At 38.1% G+C, this 27,039-nt stretch overlaps 1 protein-coding gene across 2 annotated transcripts in view; it reads right to left on the reverse strand.

Annotated features, from left to right (window-relative positions):
* ARIH1 (ariadne RBR E3 ubiquitin protein ligase 1) overlaps nucleotides 1-3,701 on the reverse strand; it is a 113,967-nt gene extending 110,266 nt beyond the window's left edge. Inside the window, exon 1 of one of the 2 annotated variants that reach the window (XM_069482350.1) lies at nucleotides 3,109-3,701. In XM_069482350.1, coding sequence (XP_069338451.1) covers nucleotides 3,109-3,477 — 369 coding nt within the window. In that variant the 5' untranslated portion in view covers nucleotides 3,478-3,701. The remainder of the gene's footprint in view (nucleotides 1-3,108) is intronic. The other variant, XM_069482340.1, reaches the window with a different exon arrangement.
* Nucleotides 3,702-27,039: the final 23,338 nt, after the last annotated feature.

Here is a 27,039-nt window from a genome sequence, read left to right on the forward strand (position 1 = left end):
TAGAGACCAAATTAAACTGACCAGGAAGCCAGAAAACCAAGAGTTTTCTAAAAGAAAAATAGTGTTGACTTATTTGACAATGAGAACTAACCTGCAGACATCTGCAAATAACAGCATTTATCTGTTGTTGCCCAGAATTGCTCTCCCAGAAAAAGTAATCAAATTTCCAAAGAAAGAGGAAATTAACTTGGTGACCTTTTAAAAGTTCAAACTTTTTTTTCCTGTAAATACATTATCAAATTCGCTAATAACATATCTGATTTCATACTGAAAATTAGCATTGAGGAGCAGGGAATTTAAAAGGTTTAGCATTAACACTAAGCTTGCTCCTCTAAACTAAGCAAAACTTAATGTTTTTTAACTTGATAAAACCTGTTGTTGTATTAAACCAACATTAAAAACCTAGACGACATTTAAAACCTCTATTAATATAAAGAGGTCTTATAAACATCCCAAAAGGGGATAAAACAAGCAAAAAGCAAAGCGCAATTTACAAAAGAAATACCAAGCCCAATAAACATGATAAAGTTCAATGAGCACATTTTTAACTGACCATCTTATACCAATCAAATATCAAGTGGTGAGGAAAACTTGTATGATCTTTCTGAAAGCAATGTGGTAACATGTACCAAATGCCTTGAAAATGAACAAATTCTTTGACTCAACAATTCAAATTATCCCAAGAAAGAAAACAAAGATTGACCTGTGAGGCTATTTTCATAATGTATATAAAAGTCAGAAACAAGAAAATAAAAAGACTGATTAAATAACTCAGTTTAGAAACGTAATAACATAAGCTCTTAAAAAACAGTTACTTATTGACAGGACAGAGTTGTTCAGAGAATCCTTCCATTTTTGTAACCTGCTTTTGTCCTACTGAAAACATAAATAGAACATACGGTATGTTTCCATTGTTATTAATATTTGGCTATCCAGAGGTCTGGAAAGATAACCAAAGTTCATATTTTGGTGTGTATCTCTCTCTCTCTCTCTCGGTGAAAGATTTTTTTTTTTATTATTGCCTAATCAGATTTTTCTTACAATGTGCATGTATTAGCTGTGTAACTTTTTAAGTCCAATTCTATTAACATAAATAACCTGTAACATAACCAAAGCCTAGTTTAGACCTAACAAGTACACCATTTGGAGAAAAGAAGGTCTCAGATACATCCTACCTTTTGATTTTACTGCTATTTCTAAACATGAATTTTTAACAAAGTATAGATACTTACATGAACACCCTTACAATGAAGTAGACTAGAAAAAAGTTTTTTAAAAAATCATGGAAACAAGATAAAAGTAGGACACCTAAAAAAAATCCCTAGTTTTTTGTAGGTCTTATTAGTTCATTTCATCAGCATTTAATTTTTCTCACCTAAACTGATAAAGAATGACGTCATATGCATTAGCTACATTTCTATTCCAGAAGTGACATAAAGAACTTGTGTTTGGCCTCAGTGATTAAGACACTCCTAAGAGCTGAGAAAGCTAGATGAGATTTAACCATAAGAAAACAATCAAAAAGTTAAATAATAAATATTCATTATTTTTTAAAAAGCTAATTAAAATTCCAGTAAGGCAGGTAAATAAGTTTGAGGACATCAGATTTTACGTAGCTGTAGACTAAAAAAAAAAATTAAAAGTTTTACTGCAAATTCTTTAATAAAGTTCCCTTTAAAAAAAGAAAATTTCTCAATTTAGTGGCCTAAGAACTCAACTGTCACATTTTTAGGATCAGAAAAAGCTTTAAAACCTATCTTACTTCTATAATCCTCAATTTCCTTCTTAGACTGTGTTCTCTATATTAAAGTTTGAGACTTCCACTGTTTAGTATTAACACTAGATATCAGATTTTTCTATTATGCAAAACACTGTCTTCAAATAGTGCTTAAATAGTTCCATTTTCAAAACCGTTGCTTTTTAGGCAATACTATAAAAATCTGTTAATAATGGAGAGTCAACAAGTAGGTAGGGACAGACTTCTGATTTGTCAGTGAATATTTAGCCAACCATGTTAAAGGGGAAAAAAAGACTGACACGCAAGAAGGCAATAGTAACTTGCTGCTCCTATGTTTCCTTCCATGTAACTAGCGTTTTCTAAAAGTTGCACTGAATCAAGACTTCGTTTTTATTCTTAACTATATCCCTGGCCCTTCAGGACAACTGGTTTTTTTTCCCCCAAACAAATGGAAACGTTTGATTTCCTAAAGCTGAAAAATGTACAATCTGACTCACAGGTTAAATGAGATACGGTTATCAACTTAAACCAAGCCTAACTTACTGGCCACTAAATAGAAATTATCAGAGAAAGGAGTTCAGAAGCAGAAAGCCTCTGCTTTCTATCTCACAATAGAGTCTTGTCCAATATTAGACAACACTGCATTTTGTTGTTGTTTTAGCTGCAATCTGCAGTAACTATTCCAACAGCTTCAAGCAAATCATATGCTACTACTGGAAAAAGTAGCAGTTACGTCCCAAACAGCAAAGACGTAAAAAGATGCAAGCAAAATCCTCACCATTGGAAAAGAAGACCCATCAGCACCTCTTCCGAGAACTAGTTCCCTTCCCCCACCTTTAAGTAGGCACTTAAGACTGCCAAGGAGATCCATTTCTTTATTAACTGGTGCCCACTTGGGGCAACCGTACACCAAGCTGCTCTTAGGCCTACCCTAATCCCTTCCAAAAGTGCTCAAGAGAGACTGAGGGCCAGGGTAACCCTCGCAGGGGCCCAATTCTTCCTGACTCCTCTTCCCCATCCACCCTACCTCTTCCGCCCCGCCCCTGCAGGCGCTCCTCGGGCCAGAGGAAGGACACCCAGCCCAGGGACTCGCAGAAATTGCCCGCAAGAGAAGGCTTAGGCTGCCGGAGGCCTCCGCCATAGCAGGACCTGGGAAGCACCGCCCCCAGCGAACCTCCCCACACCCGGCAAACCGGCAAACGTCTGCTTTCGACACCCTCGATCTCCAGCAGAGGCAGAGAGAAGACAGGGCCGGGAGGCACCGGGCTGGGCTGCGCACCAGGCCCAGGCCTGCCCCTCGGGGCCGCGCGGGCCGCCTGAATCCGCTCCCACGTCGGGCCCAGTCAAGCTGGCGCGGCGGCCACCCTCACCTGGATGACCTCGTTGACCTCCCGGATACATTCCACCATGTGTTGCAGAATCTGCTCGGCCGTGAGCACCTCGTAGCGGTAATCCTCCTCCTGCTCGTGCCCCGGCCCGCCGCCGCCGCCGCCGCCGCCGCCGCCGCCGCCGGGCCCCAGAGCGCTGCCGCCGCCACCGCCCGTCTCCCCGCATAGCAGTCCGTCCCGCTCCCCGCCGACGCCCAGCCCGGGCTCCACCAGCTCCACCTCGCCCAGATCCAGGTTATCATCGTCCGGCTCGTCGTCGTCCTCGTCCTCCTCCTCCTCGGCGCCGCTGTCCTCTTCACTGCACTCCTCGTCCTCGTCGAACTCGTAGTTGTAGCCCTCGTCCGAGTCCATGGCGCGACGCGCGGGGGCCCGGCCGGACGCTGGCCGAGGCGGGGAGAGGGCGGGGACGCCGAGGCCCCGGCTCTCGCTCCGGCTCCGGCTGATGTCCGGACGCAGGCCTGGCTCGGGCCCCGCGGGCCGCGGCTCCTCCCCGGGCGCGGCGGTTGGCGACGGGTGGCGGCGGGGAGGGCGCGGAGGAGGGAGGGAGGGAGCGAGGGGGCCGCTTGCTGCCCGCCTCAGTCAGACGCGGCTCGGCTCCGGCCTCCAAGAAGAAACAGTCCCGAGCGCCACCTCCACGGCCGCTGCTATCGCTACTGAGCCAACAAAGGGGCGTGCGTCACCGCGTCGCGCTGCGTCGTCACGTCACTCTTTGCGTCACTGCGCCCCGCCCCGCTGCCCCTGCGTGGAGTGCGGGGAGACCCCACGACCTGGCCTACCCGGGCCTGGGAACGCAGTGGAGCGGGAATTGCCTTCTTGCATGGGTCGTTTGCTGTTGTGTGCGCCGGGCCCAGACCGGATAGTCCTTTTACGTGAGGAGGCTGCGGTCCCCTGATCACTGGTCACCGACAGAGGGGCCCCCGGACCGCCCAGGTGGTGGTTTTTACCGCAGGCCATAGAGATCCAGGCCCCTCACGCAATCCCGCGGGGAAGGCGGCCTTCCTACCCGGCTGCAAAGGCACTTCCCGCCCGCCTAGGGTGATTCCGGGAAGCCCTTAGCTGTGGAGCCAAAATTTCTGTTGACCGGGCTACTGAATGGAAATTTGTTGTGAGCAGAACCTCTAAACTATGTGACAGGTGAACCTCACTTTAAGTAGTTGGTGTGATTCTGTCCACTTGTACAGACGTGCAGTGGTGTTTAAGTCTCCTATAGTGACGTCATCTTAAAAAGGCGTTTCCTGAACTCTGCTTGACAAGCGCCTCTTGAGGGCTCTAAGCAATGTAAGCAGTATGGTTTTCATTAATTGAGCACTGTTTAAGAGCCATACATATATCATCTCTCATCTTCATGAAGCCGAAGTACCCATTTTATACCTGAGGAACCTGAAGCTCAGAAAGGGAAAGGGACTTGGCCAAGGCCAGGGGAACCCTTGGCCCTGTTTCAATCAGCTACTGGGAACCCTAAAACATCAATCATAAAAATGCTTAATAATGCATATGTATTATAAACTACATAGTATATAAAATGCATTATGCTACAACACAATAGAGGCAATAATAGAAGTATCTACAAGAAACAAATGTAGCGAGAGAGATAATGCTTAACTCTTATCTGGAAGTGTTCTGTGTGAGCTGAGTGTCTATGGATGGCTAGCAGTTCAACAGAGGAGGTAGGGAAGATGGTCTAGCTGGAGAGAACTACTGAAGCACAGAAGGTGTAAAGTAGGTAATAGTTTGGGGATCTTAAAGTGCAAGGAGAGTAAATGGCAAAATATTGGGCGAGTTAGTCAGGGGTCCCATCAGTAAGAACATTTTATGCCTTTCCTAGAGTGGACTCAAATCTTTGTAAACAGGACAGGAGAGCCAGAGAAGTGTTCTGAAAGAAAGAGAGGCATAAGAAGTCTCCCTCTTAAAATAATTTAAAGAATTGGCCAGATTGAAAGTCTCTTAAAATCGAAATCCCTAATGTATTGATAAATCTTACTGTTTAACTTACAGATTCCCTTTGGATATTGATTTTGAAAAGTAAAAAATTCCATTATAATGTAAATAAGCCTCTCCCAATGTGTCCATTTGGTAAGTTTTTAAATACCAGTAATCATATTTCTTTTTCTTTTTTTTTTGGAGACAGAGTCTGGCTCTGTTGCCCAGGGTAGAGTGCCATGGCGTCAGCCTAGCTCACAGCAACCTCAAACTCCTGGGCTCAAACAATCCTAGTGCCTCAGCCTGCTGAGTAGCTGGGGCTACAGGCATGTGCCACCATGCCTGGCTAATTTTTTCTCTATATATTTTTAGTTGTCCATATAATTTCTTTCTATTTTTAGTAGAGATGGGGTCTCGCTCTTGCTGAAGCTGGTCTCGAGCTCCTGTGCTCAAACGATCCACCCGCCTTGGCCTCCCAGAGTGCTAGGATTACAGGCGTGAGCCACTGCACCCGGCCATATTTCTTAAAATAATTTCAGGATTTACAAATTAAAGGTTTTAACATCAGTACCAGTAGGTTTGGGTCCTTTGATTCAGTGTTTCTATTTAGTAATCCTAAGTTGTTGCCACAACTGGTGCAAGCTATGGACACAACACTTCTCTCTACCCTATCCCCTTTGTGATATACTTATGGGAAAAATTCAGTAATACTTGTCAGTACCCTGAACTCCTTTGCCCCATCTTCCTATTCATAATACTTCTATCTTGAATGAAGCCTACGATTCATATCCTACCCTTTGGTACTGGAGCAGCTGACCACTGTTTGAGAAATATGCATGGCCATATGCATTCTATTAATAAATTTTAATCACCAAACACAACTGAACCCTCAATACTACTCAGCAATCCTGTTAGTTTTTTCTGAATTGTTTTCCCACTCTAGGAAACTCTTTCACACCTCTGCCAGATTCCTCAAACTTCCAACCCTGCCCTCCCAAAGCATATGACTTTAAGTCACGGAGAAATTTGAAAACATCAGGCCAATGTGACTGAGACATACTGAGCAAAGGAGAGAGTGTTAAGGAACAAAGTGAGAGAAGGCAGATCAATGCAGAGGGCCAGTAGGGCCTTGTAGGCCATCTTAGGAGGTTTACATTATTGCAGTAAGAAGCATTAAAGGGTTTTAAGCAGAAGAATGAAATGATATGATCTGTGTTTTTAAAAAGAGAACTCTGCCTGCTTTGTGAAGAATGGACTGTGAAAACAGAGACCAATTATGAGGCTATCTCCTAGGTGTATAATGATTTTGGCTTGAGCTAGCATTGTATTAGTTGAGATGATAAGTGGTCAGATTCAGATATAAATTGAAAGCAAAGCCAACAGATATGCTGATGGCTTTACTGTGTAGTTAATAGGGGAATCAATGATACCTACTAGATTTGGAACTTGTGCAACTGGGTGACTGGTGGTACCATTTACTGAAACGTGTTGTTTGAGGTGCTTGTTAGACATCAAGGTGGAGGTGTTGATGTTCCATAAACTAAAGTATAAGACTGAAAGGTCAGGAAAAGTTAGAACTGGAGGTAGAATTTTACCAAAGTTAATGTCAACAATGTTGAGAAGCAGCATAGGATGAAGGTGAAGAGCTTAGGCCTTGAAGGAGACAGACCTACAGACATGAATTTGTCTCCACCCCTCCAGTTGCTATTTCTAACCTTAATTAAGCAAATTACTGAACCTCTCTGAGCTTTACTTTGGAGGATTATAATTCCTATTCTCATAGGATTATTTGTGAGTATCAAATGAAATAATGTCTTTAAAGCACTTCACACGGTACCTGGCACATAGTTATGAACTTTTAGAAAGTGTCATAAATCATCTTGCATCTTGTGGAAAAAACTAGTCCGTTGGACTTACAACTTTAATAGGTTTTATTTTAATTATGCATACATGTACACAGCCTGTGTCATCTTCATTTTCAAGGGAAGAAATTGGTCTGCATTTTTCTAAGAAGCCTTTTCCATGAGCTTATGACTTTTGTTTGTTTGTTTGTTTTTGAGACAGATTCTCACTCTGTCACCCATGCTGGAGTGCGGTGGCATCATCAAAGCTCACTACATCCTCAAACTCTTGGGCTCAAGCAATCCTCCCGCCTCAGCCTCTTGAGTTAAATAGCTAGGACTACAGGCCCAGGTGACCGCGCCCAGCTAATTTTTGTATTTTTTGTGGAAACTGGGTCTCGCTATGTTGCTCAGGCTGGTCTTGAACTCTTGGCCTCAAGCAATTCTCCCACCTTGACTATCCAAAGTGCTAGGACTACAGGCATGAGCCACTGCACCCCACCTCATGGCTTCTTTTTGGATCAATGTCGTGAACAATATTACAATGCTTCTAAATTTTTGGATCTCCTATTCATGGATAAACCAGATTCTCAGCAGCATTCATTCCATGCATATTTTGGAAACTATCTTAGATTCAGGTTAGGTTATGGTGCTATTTAAGGGAAACCAGTAGAACAACTTCTCTCTGGCCCCAAATTGGCCAAGGGATGACCCACATACATTGTTTTTTTAAATGACTTGTTCTTAAAGCTATGGTGATTACTAACTAGAAGTACAGTAGTCTGTAAACAACAGAACAAGAGTCTTGAAAAAAATGACAAGTTACTTTTTGGGTTATCTTTTACCAAAATTTTTTACCAAAAAATTTATTGGTAATTTGGTACTTCCCTTGTCCCCATGTCCTAGTAAGGTAAAAAAAAAATTAATATTAGTATACATTTATTAAATATTTACTCATGAAGCAAAACTCTGTAAGTATGCTCACCAAATGATTATGAACTAAATACTAACAGGAAGAATATATAGGTGCTTTTGGGGTAAATAAACATTAAAATAGCACTGGGATTATTTCTAAGGGAAGATAATAGAACTATAAGCTATGAAAAAAACCCTAGTGAAGGCAGGGCACTAGAGTGACCAACTGTACCAGTTGGCTTGGGACAGGGGTCTCCTGAGACATGGAATTTTCAGTGCTAAAACTGAAAATTTGTCCCAGGCAAAGGTAGGATGATTTGGTCACCCTACAGCAGGGGTCCCCCACCTATGGTGAGTTGTACAATTATTTCATTATATGTAACAGTGTAATAATAATATAAATAAAGTGCACAATAAATGTAATGTGCTTGAATCATCCTGAAACCTTCCCCCTGCTCCCCATCTGTGGAAAATTGTCTTCCAGGAAAACGGTCTCTGGTGCCAAAAAGGCCGGGGACCACTGCCCTACAGGGCACCCTGCCAGAAATTCTGGTATGTGTGTAATGGTCTCTAAAACCAAATGGGAAAGAAATTGCTTTTTATCATTTTGTTTATGAAATTGGTTTTAATGCAGCACTTTTTGGTTTTGTATTTTAATGTTTTAGATGTCTCTGTGTTTTACCAAATATAAGTAAGAAAATTAAATGTTAATGTAAATTTAATTTAAAATTAAATTTTAGTCAAAGCACAAAGAGAGATGCTGATAAACTAATTAAGTGCTTTGCATTCTTTAAAAACATCTCTGTACTTCAAATTTGTTACAAACACCAATTAAGTGTTACACCATTGTTGAGCAACAGATCTTATCACACCAATTTTAAGTGGTAAATAAATAATAATAAGGCATAGAGAAACTGAGGTTATATGCCTCTAGTAGAGATAGTAACAACCAAAAGTATTAATAGAACCCAAGATTCATGATTGTAGTCCTTTCTTTAAGATATCCTCTACCTTATCTTTCTTCTACAATACAGTTGTCCCTTGGTATCTGAAGGGGATTGGTTCCAGGACCCCACAGGTACCAAAAATCTGTGGATGCTCAAATCCCTTAAAAAAATGGTGTAGTATTTGCATATAATCTACACACATCCTCTCATATACTTTAAATCATCTCTAGATTATTTATAATACCTAATATAAATGCTATGTTAATAGTTGTTAACTGTATTATTTTTTAATCTGTATTATTTTTAATTTTTCTTTTTCGTATTTTCAAGCTGTAGTTGGTTGAATCCATGGATATGAAACTCATAGATACAGAGGGCCAATGTACAGAGTCTACAGACTTTATTATTGAACCTGGGATTTCATACAAGTAATTATCTAGTGTGTGGAAAGATAATGCTTCAACTAGAAGTAGAGTATATACTATCATGCAATTAGACAGATGTACAAAACTGTAGTGTCTTTCCCTATAATTATAAGACATTTATTTGGCCTTAAATGTGTGCTTATACTACAATAAAAAGTAACACCCTCAAAAAACTTGTCCTAATAACCACTTAAAGAAAAAATTATTTTTATAACAAAAGTTTGCAAAGGAAACACTTCTGTATGGTTCATAATATCTTTAGTTTATTGTGTTGCCTTATGGATATATTTGAGTAAATGATGAATGGGCAAAAAATGAACAAATGTATTATTGAGTCTGTACTATACACCACACTAGGTGCGTATGCATTTTTAATTGATTCCTTATGATCTTGTGAAGTTGGAATTCTGAACTTCATTTTATAGATGAGACAAAAGACTCAAAGGTGAAAAATGATTTGCCAGCATATACAACAGGTGGTAGAACCTTGATTCAAATCCAAGTTTTCAGAGTTCAAATCTACTTTTCTGTACAATTCTCAGTAATTGTAATAAAACCTTATTCCTATGCTAAAATGTGTCTTTGTATTTGTTATAAGGGATTAATTGCTATTAACCCTACTGCTCTCCACATTGGCAGCATAAACATTGATTGTATGTAATATTTGTCCCTCTTGGAAATAGGTAATAAAAATAGAGTAGTGAATAAATAGATGTGTTATCCTCTACTCTCAAAGTACTACTTTATTCTTATAGATACCATCTTAGCATCTTTAATGAAAACTTAAAATATATAAGCCATGGTTCTTTTGGTCAGCCAATCAATAGTTATTTATTAGCGTCTTCTCAGTGCAAAACACCTTTCTAGGCATGTCTGGAGAGAGAAAAAGAAGGATTCTGCCATCTAAGAGATCATAATTTATTTCAGGGAAAGACATAAATTAAAAGGTTAATTATAAAAATGGCAACTGTACAGATGAAGAGATCTCACAACCCAAGAAAAATGGCATAGATGGTAAGTATTAAAGGAGCTCAAAGAAGGTAGAAGTCACTAGACCGGGGTGTTCTAAAGAAAGTATAATATGCTAGACTTTCTCATGCCTCCTTTCTACCTCCTTGTCCCTCTGCCTGACCCACCCTTTCTACCTACCCTTTCCTGGCGAGTAATTCATGTGCTTCAAAACTACTGTTTTTTCAAGTCATTCCAAACCTGGCACTTGATGCCTAGAATATGAATCAAATATGTATCTCTCATTCCCAACAAACTCACAAGCTTTTCTTAATGTTGGAATGAATTAATATAAACCTAAAGCTGTAAACCAAAAGACATTTATTGTCTTCTTCAAAGTATATTGAATCTTACCAACACTAAATCAACATTGGTGTTCTTGTCTATTAATTCTTCTAGGTCTCCATGAAAACTTGAAGGTTGTGTGGAAGAGGAGAAGGGGGTCTGATGTGCATATCCCCTACAGCACTCCTTATGTAGGGCTTCTCTAGGGCAAATGCCCATCTTACCTCCCACATCCCCAGTGGTACCTCAGCATTTACTACTTCATGGTATGATAGGATTTATGTTGGAATCCAACTAGATTGGATGCAAATGATACAATGCAGCTTAGTTACAAGCAAGTAAAGGACTGAAGATTGGAGTAACTGAGGGAACCCCAAAAACAGCAGGATGTGACAGGTCCCCAAAGCTTTCAAAAATGAAAAACGTTTTTTTTTCCTCTTAGAGACCAAGTTTGGCACTGTCACCCAGGCTGGAGTATAGTGGTGTCATCACAGCTCAGTATAAAAATGAAAAAGCTGGAGACCATTATCCTAAATGAAGTATCTAAAGAAGGGAAAAACAAACACCACATGCACTCACTATTAAATTGGAGCTACCAATGAGCACACATGTGCACAGAGGGAAGTAAAACTCAGTGGAAATCAAGCAGGGGGCAGAGGGGAGAAGGGGATGGGCGAAACCTACCTAATGGATACAATGAACACTATCTGGGTGATGGGCACACTTATAACCCCGACTCAGGCATAACAAAAGCAACAATCCATGTAACCAAAAACATTTGTATCTCTGTAATATTTTGAAATTTAAAAAAAAAGAAAAATATGTTCTTCAAAAGTGGAGAAAACAAAAAAAGGAAAATAATAACTAAAAAAAAAAGATAAAGTCATTTCAGCTCTCAAGATGTTCACAGACTAGTAAGAGAAACATATGTAAACCATTAATTATGTTAAGTACTATAATAGAAGTATGACCTTGAATGTTAGGGAAACAAGAAGATAGGCATCTAACTCAGTGTGGGAGGCAGATAAGGGTGTCATGGAGGGCTTCTTAGGGGAGGTGTGGCCTGAGCTGAGTATTGGAGGAGAAATAAGAGATGTTCTGGGAAGAGGGTTATGAATGTACATGTAAGTATGAAAGAGCATGACATATTTGAGCCATGGGAACTGCCAGTAGTTCAACGTGCCTGAAATTTAGGGTATAAATAAGACTATCAGAAATGCCCTTATCCCTTCTTGTACTCTTCCCATACTCCTTTCCCTTTTCCTATTCTTTTTTTTAAAAATCATCTTTCACTTTCTCTCTAGGTAACTTGGCTAAAGGTTCCTCCACTTGTAAATGGTAGAACAGGGGAGAGACTGTGACAGTTTGCTTGCTTTATTAATTTTGATCATTGCATTTAGATTATATAGATCAGTAGGATGGGTGCAAGGAAGGAAAGATGCATTCCATATTTATTAAATATACATTTACTGAATGCAGTTGGACATAAACTGTTGTGCTAGGTATTATTGAAAATACAAATCAGCATTAAGAAGTTTACAATCTAATAGAGGAAATGATACAGAAAAAAAATCTAATACAAAGCAGCTCGTCTGACAACTGTCTATTAAGTTTAGCACTTAAGTCTTTCTCTACTTTTTTATTTCATTATCAGTCCCCTCTGGAACCTTTTTAGGCCTTTTTTTCCTATTCACTCCCCCCATAAAATTTTAATACCACAGGTATACTGTATATCTTTTTATGTATCATGTGTGTATCTGTGCTTTATACATAAAAAGTAAATTTTTTTTTGTACTCTCCAAGAACCAAGTTTTGCTCCTCGAGGAATGATATTGCTCATGTTGAAAATATATGCACTAAACTAGAGCTCACTAAACTAGAGCTATTGCTTTCAAAGTCTAAGATTGGTACTCAAATTCTAGTTTCAGAATTTTATAATAGTAAATACCTAACCAAACATTAAATATAATTTAGAAATTAAATTTCCTGAATTAAGATAAAACCCACAGAACTGTCAGCATCAGATCAAAAAATAAATAATTGTGTATACACATACTTGTATGGCTGAGCTCAGGATTGTCACCTTGTACAACTCCAGGAGGGTGTATTTGCAATATAGTCTTTGTGATGGGAAGGGAAGGAGAGAATGAAAAATAATTTGAAGCTATAACCATGATGTGGCTGAAAGAGAAACTCAAGATTATCGATTATTTCAACTTCAGCCCACTCTAATCTTAAACTTTTCCTGACATTCTTATCCTGTACAGAACTATGTGTTTGTCCTATGCAATGTATAATTAATTCTCCATGAATGCTTAATTCACCCACATATTAATTTATATACAAGCCAGAAATGTGTACCAACCCAAATCTTTACAGTGTATACACATTTTATTATGGAATATAGAACTAAGAATATGAATGCTGTGCTAACTTTTACTCCATAAAGACATTTTATATAAATCTATTTTATCAAAGCTTAAATGCCCACTCTAGGACAAAAATGAATTCTCCTGGCCTATATGCCAAGGAACTGAAGGAGGTCTCCAGTCAACAGAAAACCTGTGAGGAACTGAGTTCTTACCAAGGAACTGAAGTCCTTGGTTTAAGGAGCTACATCTTGCCAACAACAACATGAGCAAGCTTGGAAATGAATCTTCCCACAGTCAAGCACTCTGAGAGGCCAAGGCGGGAGGATCACTTGAGGTCAGGAGTTTGATACCAGCCTGAGCAAGAGCAAGACCCCATCTCTACTAAAAATAGAAGAAATTAGTGGGATGTGGTGGTGTGTACCTGTAGGCCCAACTACTTGGGAGGCTGAGGCAGGAGGATTGCTTGAGCCCAGAAGTTTGAGGTTGCTATGAGCTAGGCTGATGCCATGGCACTCTAGCCCAGGCGACAGAGTGAGACTCTATCTCAAAACCCCAAAACTGTATGATATGTACAAAATAAAAACACTGGTTTGCCACACTAGGCAAAACCACAATAATTTTCCAACTGTAAGCATCTTCTGCCATCTTTGAGAAATCAGATCTAAAAATGCCAGAAAAAATAAGGGTGAGATTTGATATTTTTCTAAAAGTTTTATTCTACCGAAACACATTTTGCTTTATAGAAATGGAACACACATAAAATATACATATACCTATGTTTCACTGTTAGTATGTAAGCTAGTGCTAGAATAAATATGAAAATGTGGGAGAGGAGGGTGAAATGCCAAAGCCCTTTCATATCAAGGGATTAAAAAATCCAAAGATACATTTTCACACAATAGGATCAAAGAATATTATGGTATGACATAGTTATCTCTATTTCAACCTCTTTATTTTATGAACAAGAAAATCAGAATGATTATAATTTGCCCATAGTAATATTATTAGCTATTTACTGTCAAAAAACTTAAAACTCTAATCTCTTTCTTCTTAATCCTAGTACTTTTTCGTTTAATCCTTGCTGTAATGGGAGGCAATAGAGTAGAGGCTCTGGAATTTGAGGGCTTGGTTTCAAATCCTGGGTGACTACCTAACTGGCTATGTAATCTTAGGCAAGCTACACAATCTTTCTGGGTTTTATCTGTACAGTGGAGGAACGAATAGCACTTAGATCAAAGAGGCGTATAATAACTGACTGAGATATCATATATAAAGTGCCTAATACAGTGTCTGGCACATAGTAAGAATTCAATAAACATTAAGTATTTATTGTTCAGTGTAAATAAAGTTTTAAAATGATAACATGATGGGCAGGAGTATAACTAAAAATATATAGAGCAAAGGGTCAAAGAAATTGAATTTATGTGTGGAGGCAGGAAAGAGAGAAAAGGTCATGACGTGGAGAGGGAAAGTATGAGTCAGGAAACAAACTAGAACTGAGTTAGTTAGAGCAAGATAACCCGAAGGAAACTGGTCCATAGGAGAATTTTAAATAAAGAGTGGACCAAAATCTCTGTAGATTTGGGGATACAGTCAAACTGTGGGATATGGGGGAATTGTGGGCCTTGAGGTCTTAGCAGAATAGGCTTCAAAGACCATGCTTCCTGAACCAAGACTACAGAGAGGGAGAGCCTTATATACTTGTTTGCCTGGGGCAACTGAAGAAAAGAACTGAGATCTGAAGTGCAGGTAGAAATAGCAAGGGATTAATAAGATATATCGGGCTTCTTTGGGGAAGCTCAGGCAAAAGAGAGACTGACAGGTACCAGAAAGGAATGAGGCCAAGACATTGGACAGTAAATGTAGAGAACCATGAAACACTCTAAAGCAAAGCTTCCTATAACCATTGGTTCTTTTTGTTAACAAGCTAATTCTTCATATTCTTAAAAAGCTGGCCCAAGTATGTTATATGATGTGATTTATAACACCTTCCCAAGCAGTTAAAGGCCAGAAAGTTTGGTCCTGGAGTGAGAGCCAGTTTCAGGTGGTGGATACAGTCATACCCGTTAACCACTGTTAACATGAAGAGACTTTTGTCCATATGTTTATAGCATTTTGTCACATGTTTTTCCAGGAGTATTGTTCAAAGTTACCAAAACGATAGCACTCGTAAGAGTTCTGTGGACCCTATCTAGAACTTTTCTTCTGAGATGATAGCACTCCATTTGCATACCCTCTCTTAAACAGCCAGGAGTATTAGAAATTAGAATCTTTATAATAAATTCTTGATTCGTCAGAATGCCCAAATACGCAGAATTGACTGGATTTAGAGCTGTAAGGGACTTTGGAAGTCTTTAATTTTATAGAAGGAGAAAATGGAGCTCAACAGGGTAGACTGACTTGCCTGTAATCAAAGTGACCAAATTGTAGAGCTGGCACTAGAATTTCAGTCACTTAATTTTTAGTGCAATGCTCTTTCCACTGTCGTGGGTTATTAAAATTGTATATTTAAACTGATCTTTTAGAAAATTCAGTACAGGGGTTCCTAAATAATTGCCCAGAACTGGTGCTGGACTGGCTATAAAAAATTATTAATAGTGCTTATTGGAGATACATATCTTGGGTTCCATCTCCAGAGATTCTGTTTAAGTATGGTCATGTTATGGAATCGTATTGTTAAAAATTACCCAGTTAATTCTGTTGATCAAGGCTGGGCGCGGTGGCTCACGCCTGTAATCCTAGCACTCTGGGAGGCCCAGGTGGGAGGATCACTCAAGATCAGGAGTTTGAGACCAGCCTGAGCAAGAGCGAGGCCCCATCTCTACTAAAAAAATAGAAAGAAATTATCTGGACAACTAAAAATATATATAGAGAAAATTAGGCGGGCATGGTGGCACATGGCTGTAGTCCTAGCTACTCGGGAGGCTGAGGCAGAAGGATTGCTTGAGCCCAGGAGTTTGAGGTTGCCGTGAGCTAAGCTGACACCACAGCACTCTAGCCCAGGCAACAGAGTGAGACTCTGTCTCCAAAAAAAAAAAAAAAAAAAAAATTCTCTTGATCAGCCAGGTCTAGGATGCATTCTCCAGGCCAGTCTCATCAGATGTACCAGAACCATCAATAACATTCATATAGCTTCTGCTTGAATACCTCCAATAAGATCTATTATATAAGTAAGTCATTGATAGCATGATACCTAAGCAGAGAAGGATGAGGATGAGTTTAGCTTTTATTATAATCCTTATAAAACTCTACTCAAGTGTAGATAGAAAAATAGGATTTCTCCAAGTCTTAACAATCAGTTGGGCATAGATGTCAGTTTTCACATAATTTGGGGCTATATTAATGGAAACATGGAAAGAGGCAGAAGATTTGTTGAGTTCAATGGTAGAACCCAGTAAGCTGGACTTAATGATATTTTTCCATAAATTAAGACTCTGTGTCCAGAATCACTTGAGCTCATACTCCTTGGCACTCATAATTAAGGTTTTGCTTCCAAATATATCAGTGTATACATCTTTTTGAGGGCAGCTATGTAGAGAATAAGCAATAGATTTATTATAAAAGCTGTTGTACTATTACAATTAACATAGTAATATAATTTAGTTAATTTCAGAATTCATTTCCCCCTTTTGATTCTTAAAGAACCTTGTTTGACTATCCCCCTCTCCCATGAATTCTGTCTGATTCTTTGAAGCTCACCTAATCCCCAGACCTAGTTGGTTTATTCTAACTAAAGCAACATGGCAATCCTATTCCCATGCCAGTGTTAGTTATTTGTGCCAGAATTGGGCTTAAGGCAATCAACACATAGAGTTCTTCTGGTGGCTGTTATTGCTCTGGGAGAGAACCTAAATTGACCAATCAAATTGAAGGGAAAGACTTACATTCTGTGGTAGGTTAGAGGTTTCCTTTCTCTCTCCACCTATAAGTGAATGAGGATACATGTTGCCACTACTGCTGCTGGAAACCATCGTGTGACCAAGAAGGAAGCCACTTGAGTATAAATCCAACAGATTGAGGAGGGCAGAGCTGAGAGACTAGCATAGAAAATGGAGCCAGAGCCTGGCTATAGACACCCAAACCACTGGACTTTGTTTTGTGAGATAATAAAATTCCATATTGTTTTAGCCTATGTGAGTTAGACATCATTACATACAATTGAAAATATCCTAACTATCCATGCGTAAAATATTATTGTGAGGGTGCCAGGGAAGGGAGAGTAGGAGATATATGGGAAATCTCTGTCCTCTTAATTTTGCTATGAACCTAAAACTTCTCTAAAAAATAAAAGTCTTAAAAAAAATATAGGCCAGGTGCAGTGGCCCATGCCTGTAATCCTAGTGCTTTGGGAGGCCAAGGTGGGAGGATCGCTTGAGGCCAGGAGTTTGAGACCAGCCTGGGCAACATAGTGAGACTCTGTCTCTAAAAGAAAAAACATCACTAGCTGGGCATGGTGGTGTGCACTTGTAGCACCTGTAGTCTCAGCTACTCAGGAGGCAGGGGCGGGAGAATCACTTGAGCACAGAGTTCGAGGCTACAGTGAGCTATGATTGTACCATTGCACTTCAGCCTGGATGACAAAATGAAACATTATCTCTAAAAAAATAATAATAAAATAAAATTACTACAATGTGACCTGCTCTAAATCTTCACATCATAAGAAAATCATATTTGATAATCCAATCAATTAAGTATTTGACCTAGAGTCTCTGTCTTTATCACCAAGAGTTTATTCATATGGCTATTGCCCTACCTATACAGTCTGTAAATTCTTGTTAAAGGACAATCTGAGAGAGCCTCTCTGACTGCATTCAGAAGCTAAGGTATGATGTTTACTTAACAATAGGTAATGAATCCACACAAAAGATTTATTTATTTGTTAAGCACATGCAAAGACTGAAAGGTGAGGCCATTGAGATACAAGCAAAACTAGGGAACTATGGTATCAAGGATGCAGGAGGAAAATATGTTTTGAGAAAGAAAAACCAGCTATTCAAGTGCTGCAGGAAGCTCTCTTGGAATTTAAAATGCAAATGAATAGGCAATATATTCACACACTATAAAACAAAGTTGCATATAATAAATGTGATGTGAATTCAAAGGCTACAAATTCTAGCTCCTTCCTACTCAAACTGTAGTCTAAGAGTTTTATAGTTTTTCCTCTCACATGTAGGTCTATGACCCATTTTGAGTAAACTTTTTGTGTGTAGTGTAAATGTATGGGTTTATTTTTGGACTATCAGTTCTATTCTATTGATATATATGTCTGTCCTTCTGCCTGTCTCATGCTGTTTTGGTTATTGTAGCTTTGCAGTAAGTTTTGAAATTAGGACCTATATATCCTCCAATTTTGTTCTTCTTTTTCAAGTCGGTTTTGGCTATTCTATGTACCTCATATTGGCTATTCTATGTATCTCATGTTCCATGAATTTTAGAATCAGCTTATAAATTTCTACAAAAATTTAGAATACCTACCAAAACTGGGGTTTTGGTAGGTATTGCTTTGACTCTATAGATCAATTTGGCAAGGACTGCTGTCTAAACAATATTAAGTCTTTCAGTCCATAAATATGGGATATCTTTCCATTTATTTAGAGCTTTTTAAATTTGTTTCAACAATGTCTTATAGTATTCAGTATAAAAGTATTGTACATCTTTTGTTAAAGTTATATCTAAGTTTTTTATTCTGTTTGATGCTATTGTAAATAAAATTGTTTTTCTTAATTTCATTTTAAGAATGTTAATTGCCAGTATATAGAAATACAATTGATTTTTGTATATTGATTTTATATCTTGCAACCTTGCTGAACTCATTTATCAGTTTAATGAGTTTTACCTGTAAATACACCCATGTAATCACCAGCAAGAGATGGGAGTATTGCAAATATACAATACCCCCATCATTACTGTACCTTCCCAAAGGTAACCATCATTCTTAATTCTATTACCATCGATTCATTTTGTTTGTTTTTTAACTTCATATAGTGCAGTCATACCTACTTATTCTTTCATGCCTGTCTTCCTTGGCCCAACATACTGTCTTTGAAGACTCATCAATATTGTTACCTGTATCAGTGGTTCTTACTTTTTTATTGCTTTGTATTATTCTATTTGTATGACTGTATCACAATATACTTATTCATTCTCCTCTTAGTGGACATTTGGGTTGGTTCTGGTTTGTGCCTATTATGACTAAAACTGTTGCATGCTTTCTGTATGTGAAATTTGGCAAATACATGTATGCATTTCTGTTGGTAGTAAACCTAGGAGTAGGATTGCTCAGTCATAGAATAACACATACAGAAAAAAGAAAACTACAAACAAATCTTTATGAAAATTCAAGTCTTTTGTCAGATATCTTCTTCCACTCTGACTTAGCTTTTCATCTTCTTAACGATATGTTTTGATGAACAGAAGCTCTTAATTTTAATGAAGTCCAAATTATCGAATTTTCTCTTATGGCTAGTGTTAATTTTTATGTGTGCTTTGTATGTATGTTTTGTGTAAAAATTCTTTGCTTGCCCTGATTGATGTCATGGAGATATTCTGTTTTCTTCTAGAAGGTTTATTGTATTTAGTTCTGTGCAATTTCATGAGGTATAGGTTTCTGTATCCACCACCATTGTCAAGATATGGAACAGTTCCATCAACACAAGGATCTCTTCTGTTGTCCTTTAATAATCACAATCCCCTTTTATGCTGTCTCCCTAATCCCTAACCTTTGTCAGCCACTAATGTTTTTCTCCTTCTCTGAAATTTTCTCACTTCAAGGAAGTTATATAAATGGAACTATAAGTATATAACCTTTGGGGTTGGCTTTTTCACTCTGCATAATTTCCTTGAGATCCATCTAAATTGTGTGTATCAGTTTTTCCTTTTATTGCTGAATAGTATTCCATGGTATTCATGTACCACAGTTTAACCATTCACCCATTGAAGTACATTTAGATTGTTTCTGATTTGGGGCTATAATGAATAAAATTGCTATGACTATTCATGTACATGTTTTTGTATGTGTGAATGTAAGTTTTCCCTTCTCTGGGATAAATGCCCAAGAATGTATGTTTAGTTTATAAAAGAAACTGCCAAATTATTTTCCAGAGTAGCTGTACCATTTAACATTCTTACCAGCAATATATGTATGATCTTGTTTCTCTGCATACTCCCAAACATTTGATGGTATCACTAGTTCCTTATTTTAGCCATTATAATAGGTATATGTAGTTATATCTCACTGTGGTTTTTCATCTGCATTTCCCTAATATCTAATGATGTTGAATATCTCTTCATGTGCTTATTTGACAGCTGTATATCCTCTTTGAGGAAATACCTGTTCATGTATTTTGCCTATTCTCTCATTGAATTTTTTCATTTGTTTTGTTTTCCTTTCCTTTTGAGACGAAGTCTCACTCTGTTGCCCAGGCTAGAGTGCTGTGGCGTCACAACAACCTCAAACTCCAGGCTGAAGCAATCCTCCTACCTCAGCCTCTGGAGTAGCTGGTACTACAGGCACAGGCCACCCCGCCTGGCTGATTTTTTCTATTTTTAGTAGAGATGGGGTCTCACTTTTGCTCAGGCAGATCTCAAACTCTTGAGCTCAAGTAATCCTCCTGCCTTAGCCTCCCAGAGTGCTAGGATTACAGGTCTGGCCTTAACTGTTTCATCTGTGTGCTTTTTTGAGATGGGTGTCTCAGCTTATTGCCTAGACTGGCCTTGAACTTCTGGCCTCAAGTGATCCTCCTCCCTCAGCCTCCCAGGCAGCTGAGACTACAAGTGCCTGCCACCACGCCTGACATCATTTGTGTGCTTTTTTAATTCTTGAGGTTTGAGAGTTCTTTATATATCATAGATACCAGTCCTTCGTCAGATATGTGGTTTGTGAATATTTTCTCCTGCTCTGTAGCTTATTTTTCCTCTTCTTAGTGAAGTCTTTTGCATAGCAGAAGGTTTTAATTTTCATGAGGCCTAATTTATCAATTTTCCCTTTTATTGATGTTTTTTATGTCAAATCTAAGAATTCTTCACCTAGTGTCCCAAAGATTTTCTCCTAGTTTTCATCCTAAAATTTTCAGAGTTTTACAATTTACATTTAAATTTGTGATCCATTTTGAGTTAACTTTGGATAAAGTGTGTGATTTAAGTCCAGCTTTAGTTTTTGGTCTATGGATGTCCAGTTACTCTAGCATCATTTGTTGAAAAGGCTGTCCTTCTTCCATTAAATTGCTTTTTCACTTTGACATAAACCAGATGGATATATTTGTGTGGGTATATTTCTGTGTTCTCTGTTCTGTTCCATTGATCTATGTTTCTATCTCTCCATCAGCATCATACTAACTGTGTTACTTTAGCCTTGTAACAAGCCTTAATATTGGGTTAAAGTGATTCCTCCCACTTTTTCTTTTTCAGGATTGTTTTTGCTTCTCTAGGGCCTGTGCCTTCCCATATAAATTTTAGAATAAACTTACCTATGTCTACAAAAATCCTTGATTTTGATAGGAATTGCCTTAAGCCAATAGATCAATCTAGGGAGCATAGATGTCTTTACTATGTCGAATCTTCTAATCTGTGAACATGGTATGTCTCCCATTTATTTAGACTTCTATATCTTTCATCAGAATTTTCTAATTTTCAGAATATAGATCCTGTTTTGTTTATACCTAAGTATTTCATTTTTTGAATGATCATAAGTGGTATTTTATTTTAAATTTTGGTTTCCACATGTTCATTGTTCATCTTTGTATTTTAAACCTCTCTGTATGTTTGGGGTATATCTTTTGTAGATAGCAAAAGATAGATTTTGCTTTGTGGTCCAATCTGAAACACTTATTCTTTTACTGGTTAATATTAAGTATTCTCACTTATTAATTTAGGTTATATTTGGTTTGGAGCATATCACATTATTAAGATATGCTTTTCGTTTTTATAGCTTTATTTTTTTTCAAAATGTGGTCTTTCCACCACATCTTTCAAAATGTGGTGTTTCCTTTCCTTTATTTTGTGTTTGTATTTCATCTGATAATTTGCAATGTTTGTATTTTTTTCTGTTGAATACATTTATAATAACATTATATATACCCTTAATTCTCATTTTCTTAAATGGATCTAATGACTGCATTATTAGAAGGATTAAATTAGTAGTAGACTATTTCCTCTTCCTTTCCCTTATTCTCCTTCTCTTCCATCTTCTGATTTTAGATTTATTGTCTTTTGTAGTATTTATACTTTGTGTTTCCTGGGAAAGTATGTAGTTCCCTATAATAGAAAACCCAACTAACTCTAGCTTTGAAAATAAGGCTTTATTTTTCTCACATAACAAGGATTCTGGAAGTATGTGGTCCTTGGCAATTTCCTCTGCTCAACAATATCATTGAGGATTTAATGGTTTCTGTATTTCTGCTCTGCCATCCTCAGTATGTTGGTTCTTGACGTCATGCTTTTTGCTTCATGTTTCCAAGATGACTGCTGCACCTCTGACCATCACAGTAGCATTTAAGACCAAAGGAAAAGTCTAATAGCAGCACCATTAGAGTCTGCAAAGCAGATACACATTTTCTATAACTCCACAACATACTGCCTCTGATGTCTCAGTGGACAGAATAATGTCACATGATCATGTGTAGCTGTAGAGGAGGCCAGAAAATGATCAATTAGGTGATATGCCACCATTGAAACAGGTCTACTGTTATGTCTTGTAGGAAAGTTTTACAATCTTCTTTGTATAGGTCTTCCATATTTATTTTGTTTATTCTTGGGTATACTATTATTCTTTCCTACATTGAATGTATTTTATCGTTACATTTTCTAATTTGTTATATTGCTAATTTTTAAATAAGCTGATTTTTGAATATTAATTATCTTGTTCTTTTATTCATCTATGTAACTAAAGGTTTTTATTAGTTCTGACGGTAAGTTGGGATAGTGAGGTAAAAAAGGAAGATGGAACAACTGACATCCTGGAATGAGGCATCAGTACTGCTTTTTCTTTAGATCTTACTGCAAATGCTGGCCCTTTGAACTAGCTTAGCTGTCCAGGAAGGCCTAGGGAGAATCCAAAGTCCTACCTTGAAGGGGAAAGCAGTGAAGTAAATACCCCTTCTGAAAGGAGAAAAGCTATAGTAATTCCCCAGAACAGAAAGATGAGAAAGCATGTACCACAATTAAATAGTGCGTTTTGTCTTTTTTCCAGTCCATTCTTGGAAGGAGAATTCATGGAGCAGCTTTGCAAAATACTCCAAAGAGAAACTGTAACTGAGAAAATAGAATAACCACCTCCTCTAATACTAGGGGATGCATCTTTTCTAAACACTAGAGTTTTAAACACAAGATTTTCAAATAATTAGCTGAGCTCTTGGATCTCTGGAAACCCACAGCTGATATGGGGGTAAGGACTCGAGAAAGCTGAAATTGCTGTGTGTAAGAAAATGTGAGAAATTGGATTTTGCTCCGAAAAAGAATGGGGCAGCAAAAAGTAAAAGAGGACAGACGAAAGATGAGAGATAGGAAAGCCAAGCATTTATGACAAGAGGCTAGAGTCTAAGGAGTAAAAATGGCTGAGGAAGTTTTATTTTTGTTTTCACTTTTAAAGAACAAGTTTATTTAAATGTAATTTTAAATATTATTCCTTCTGTTTCCCAAAAGCTTTAGGAAAGTCAGCTTCACACTAAAGATTTGTTGAGTGATTTTTCTCCAAGATGAAGTCTATGTTACTAGTTTTTCATTTTCAAGAATGATCTCCTTTATATTTTACCCACCCTGAGCAGCTTTGTCCTAAGCTCCTGGACAGATTTGGGTGTGCTGTACGTCTTGTGTACTATTTGAACTTCTGACATCTGTACTTTGCCCTTTACTCCTGTTGCCTTTATCCCCCACTACACAGTGAATGACCATTCGGTGTTCAATAAATCTTTGTTAAAATCTTGATGGATGGATGATACATGGGAATGCAGGTATGAATAAGAGAAAATGGAGGTTACAGGTTTCCAAACCAGTGAAATACCTGATGCCTCCATGGTTTTAGGCAAAATTATATTGCAAGTGAAATTTGAGTTGATCAGTCTCCCTCATGCTTTTCTCCTTTTTCAGTATCCCTGCTCTCCAAGTAGTCAGCCCCTTCATCCTGCCTGAAAGCTCTCAAAATTCTTCCCCCATCTGGACTTTCCTTTCACAAAGTTTCTTCTTCCTTCTCTTAACTATCAAAGCATTTGCTTAGTAATATTTGGCTATATAATCATATGATTGATTTAAGTAACCTACTTTAAGGTGTGACTAAAATTTTAACTATCTCCTTAGAAAATTTGTACTGTAAAAATATCTGTGAAATCACATTTACCAGGAGGAATGTCTTTTAATGCCTGCTGCTCTATCCTCTACTCTCTCCTTATTTCTTGTCTAGTGTTCCGGAAAGTGAAATACATGGAAAGAGGATGCTATCATTTGTTGAAGCCACTTTTAAAGATGATAAAATTAAATTAAGGGCCAGAGAATTTTACTAACTAGTAAGAGGTACAGAGAGGCAGCAGTAGTAAAACAGTGACTGTTTTTAAGGAATTGAGATGGATTTTCATGGTAAACTACTAATACTTCCAATGAAAAAACTAGCTTTTAGTTTTAAAGGCCACAATCCCTTTTGTGAAACCATTTAAGGCCTCACAAAAATTCTCCATATCTAGGTGGCACATTCTGTATCAGAGAGTCTAGGTCCTTTGCCCTTTGTCTTTTTCCTTCCTTTCCAGTTCTTGCCAATAATTTTTAAAAGTGAGTATTACCTACATTTTTTATGAGCTATATACATAAAAAAAGAAGCAAATTTCTAGAAGTAGCCTTGGAGGTAGAGAACTGAATTTAATTACTCTGACTAGACTAAATTACCTACTAAAATAATCTGGGGTTCATGGGTCAACAGGAATAACTTCTGTATTGTTTACCATTTATGGCCATAAAAAGTTTGCAGTAGAAGGAATCTCAGGGTCTAGGTCAATGAAGGATCTTAGGCCAAAGAAGGTTAAATCTTTGCCAAAAGTCAGCCTAACTAATTACCAGAGTGAGGACTAAAAACTAGAGTATTGAATTTCTAAACCGAATGCTCATTCCATTCTGCTGAGGTGTTCCATCGTGTGATCATGCAAATCTGGAAAGGCTTGGTGGCCTGGGCATCCCATCTATATGCCTTTTCCAGTCATGGCATACAACACTAATACGGAAAGTCTTTAATGAGCTTTTCATCACTTTCTCTGTGATTAAGTTGTTGATGCCTTTGACCTAAACCATACTAATGACATTCTTTCATCCCAAATGTTGACTTCTTCAGTATATAAAGCATAATCTGAAGATGGTACTGTCATCTCAGAATCAATCCTCAACTCTGAAAGGAAACCTCTCTGCCAGGCTTTTTTTTTTTTTAAGTATCTCTGTCCTCTACTACATTATATCTAAGATTAATTTTTTGTCTTGTCATCATTTTTCTCAGCTGAGTCTCTGTCCATACCATCCCTGTCTTTGGACATTTTCTTTTTATTACCCTCTGGCCTAGTTATTGCTTGACTTAGCACTAGTAACATTCCCTATTGTTGTCTCTGCCTCAGGCCCTGGCTCTGTTGTGCCAATTGATTCCATCCCAGTAGCTAACCTACCCCAGGTGACTAACTCATTCTTTATTACTAATGCATTCCCTATCTCTGGCTCTGCCTGGGTCCTTGTCTCTGATTGGATCCATGGTTGTGGCACTGGCCTTGAATGCATTTCTGGTGCTTGATGCATCCATCGAGAAAAACCTCCATTTGGTTCAATTAGATTCCATCCCACCGTAGTCATATGTCCTATCCTTGTCCTTGTTGTAGGGATCACAAAGACATGTTGGTCTGGAGGAGGAACCTGAGAACTTATGTAACTAAGTCCATAGAGGAACCCTAAAGGAAAACAAAGTTCAGGGTCAGCATTGTAGATTAGTAATAGATAAAAATCTCAAAGCAGCAAACACTCCTGAACAGTAGGGCTGGCATAATTATAATGGAATTTGATTAACAATACATTTCTGAATATCCTGTTCATTATCTTTAGGAACCTGAGGTTCAAAACAAACGGCTTTTTTGTAGTACAGTGATATCCAGGGAGTGTGCGAGCCAATCCATTAGGATACAGGAAGAAAATAGTATTTTTTTTTAATTTTTAGCAAATCATGTTTTAAGTTCTATTTTTGAGTATATTTTACAATGTAATGAATATATTAATGATTTAATACATATACACATTATATAAATAAACATTTTTTAATGCTTGCTAAAAAGTGTTTTACTAGTAAGGCATATGATGAAGTGGTTTAGAGATCACTGTTGAAGTTAATTAATTAAAATAAATATTTGGCTTAAAAGGATTAAAGAAGTGTTATACAGGCAAAACTCCTACATTATTTGCTCTGCCTTATATTCATAATATTACAAAGGAACATACATTAAAGCTTTATTTTGGAGATTGATTTGAATGTTTAGGTAAATTTTTCTCACGAAGGTAGAGAAGTTATTTGATATGGAAAAAGAAGAGGAGAATTTAGAAACTGTCTTCTGGAAGGGCTGAAGAACTATGAATAGCTCAGTTATGTCTTTGCTTCCTCTTCTACTTACTGAATCCTACCTGTGCAGTCTCAGGTATCATTATAGAAAAATGAGAGCACTTGTTATTAAGGATTGTTTGCTGACATGGAAATGACTCTTGATAGAGCCCTTCCAAATCGTGAGATTCTAATATACCAAACAAACAGGCAAAAGTAAGGAAAAAAAGAATGAGAGAAGAACCAACCATGTAGAACTGCGTTTTCTGGGCCTTGACTATTGTAACAGGAGCATTAACTCACCAACTATCATGTAGATCATACTGCCCCACCAATTGAGGTGGTAGACTAATAAGAAGTGAGGCTCCAGGACGTTTCTACTGTACAATTTCACTTGCATCAGGAACAAAATGAGGCAGAGGAGTAAGCAGGTGCCTGGGATCAGAATGAAAGCTATCACTACCCATGATAACCTCCTTCTGCCCTCTCTCCCCTTCCACCCTCCTCCCTCTCTTTGCACTCCATTGTCACCCTCAGCCATCTCAATTATGTCTTAGAAGGAAGACTCATTTGGCAGTTAACCAAGACAAGCAGAGCAAAGAGTTTCTGCCTTGGCTGGAATAAGGTTGATAAAGTGGAGCCTGTAAGTAAAACAGA

Source organism: Eulemur rufifrons, chromosome 2 (genome assembly GCF_041146395.1).
Source record: "Eulemur rufifrons isolate Redbay chromosome 2, OSU_ERuf_1, whole genome shotgun sequence".
NCBI classification, from domain to species: Eukaryota; Metazoa; Chordata; class Mammalia; order Primates; family Lemuridae; genus Eulemur; species Eulemur rufifrons.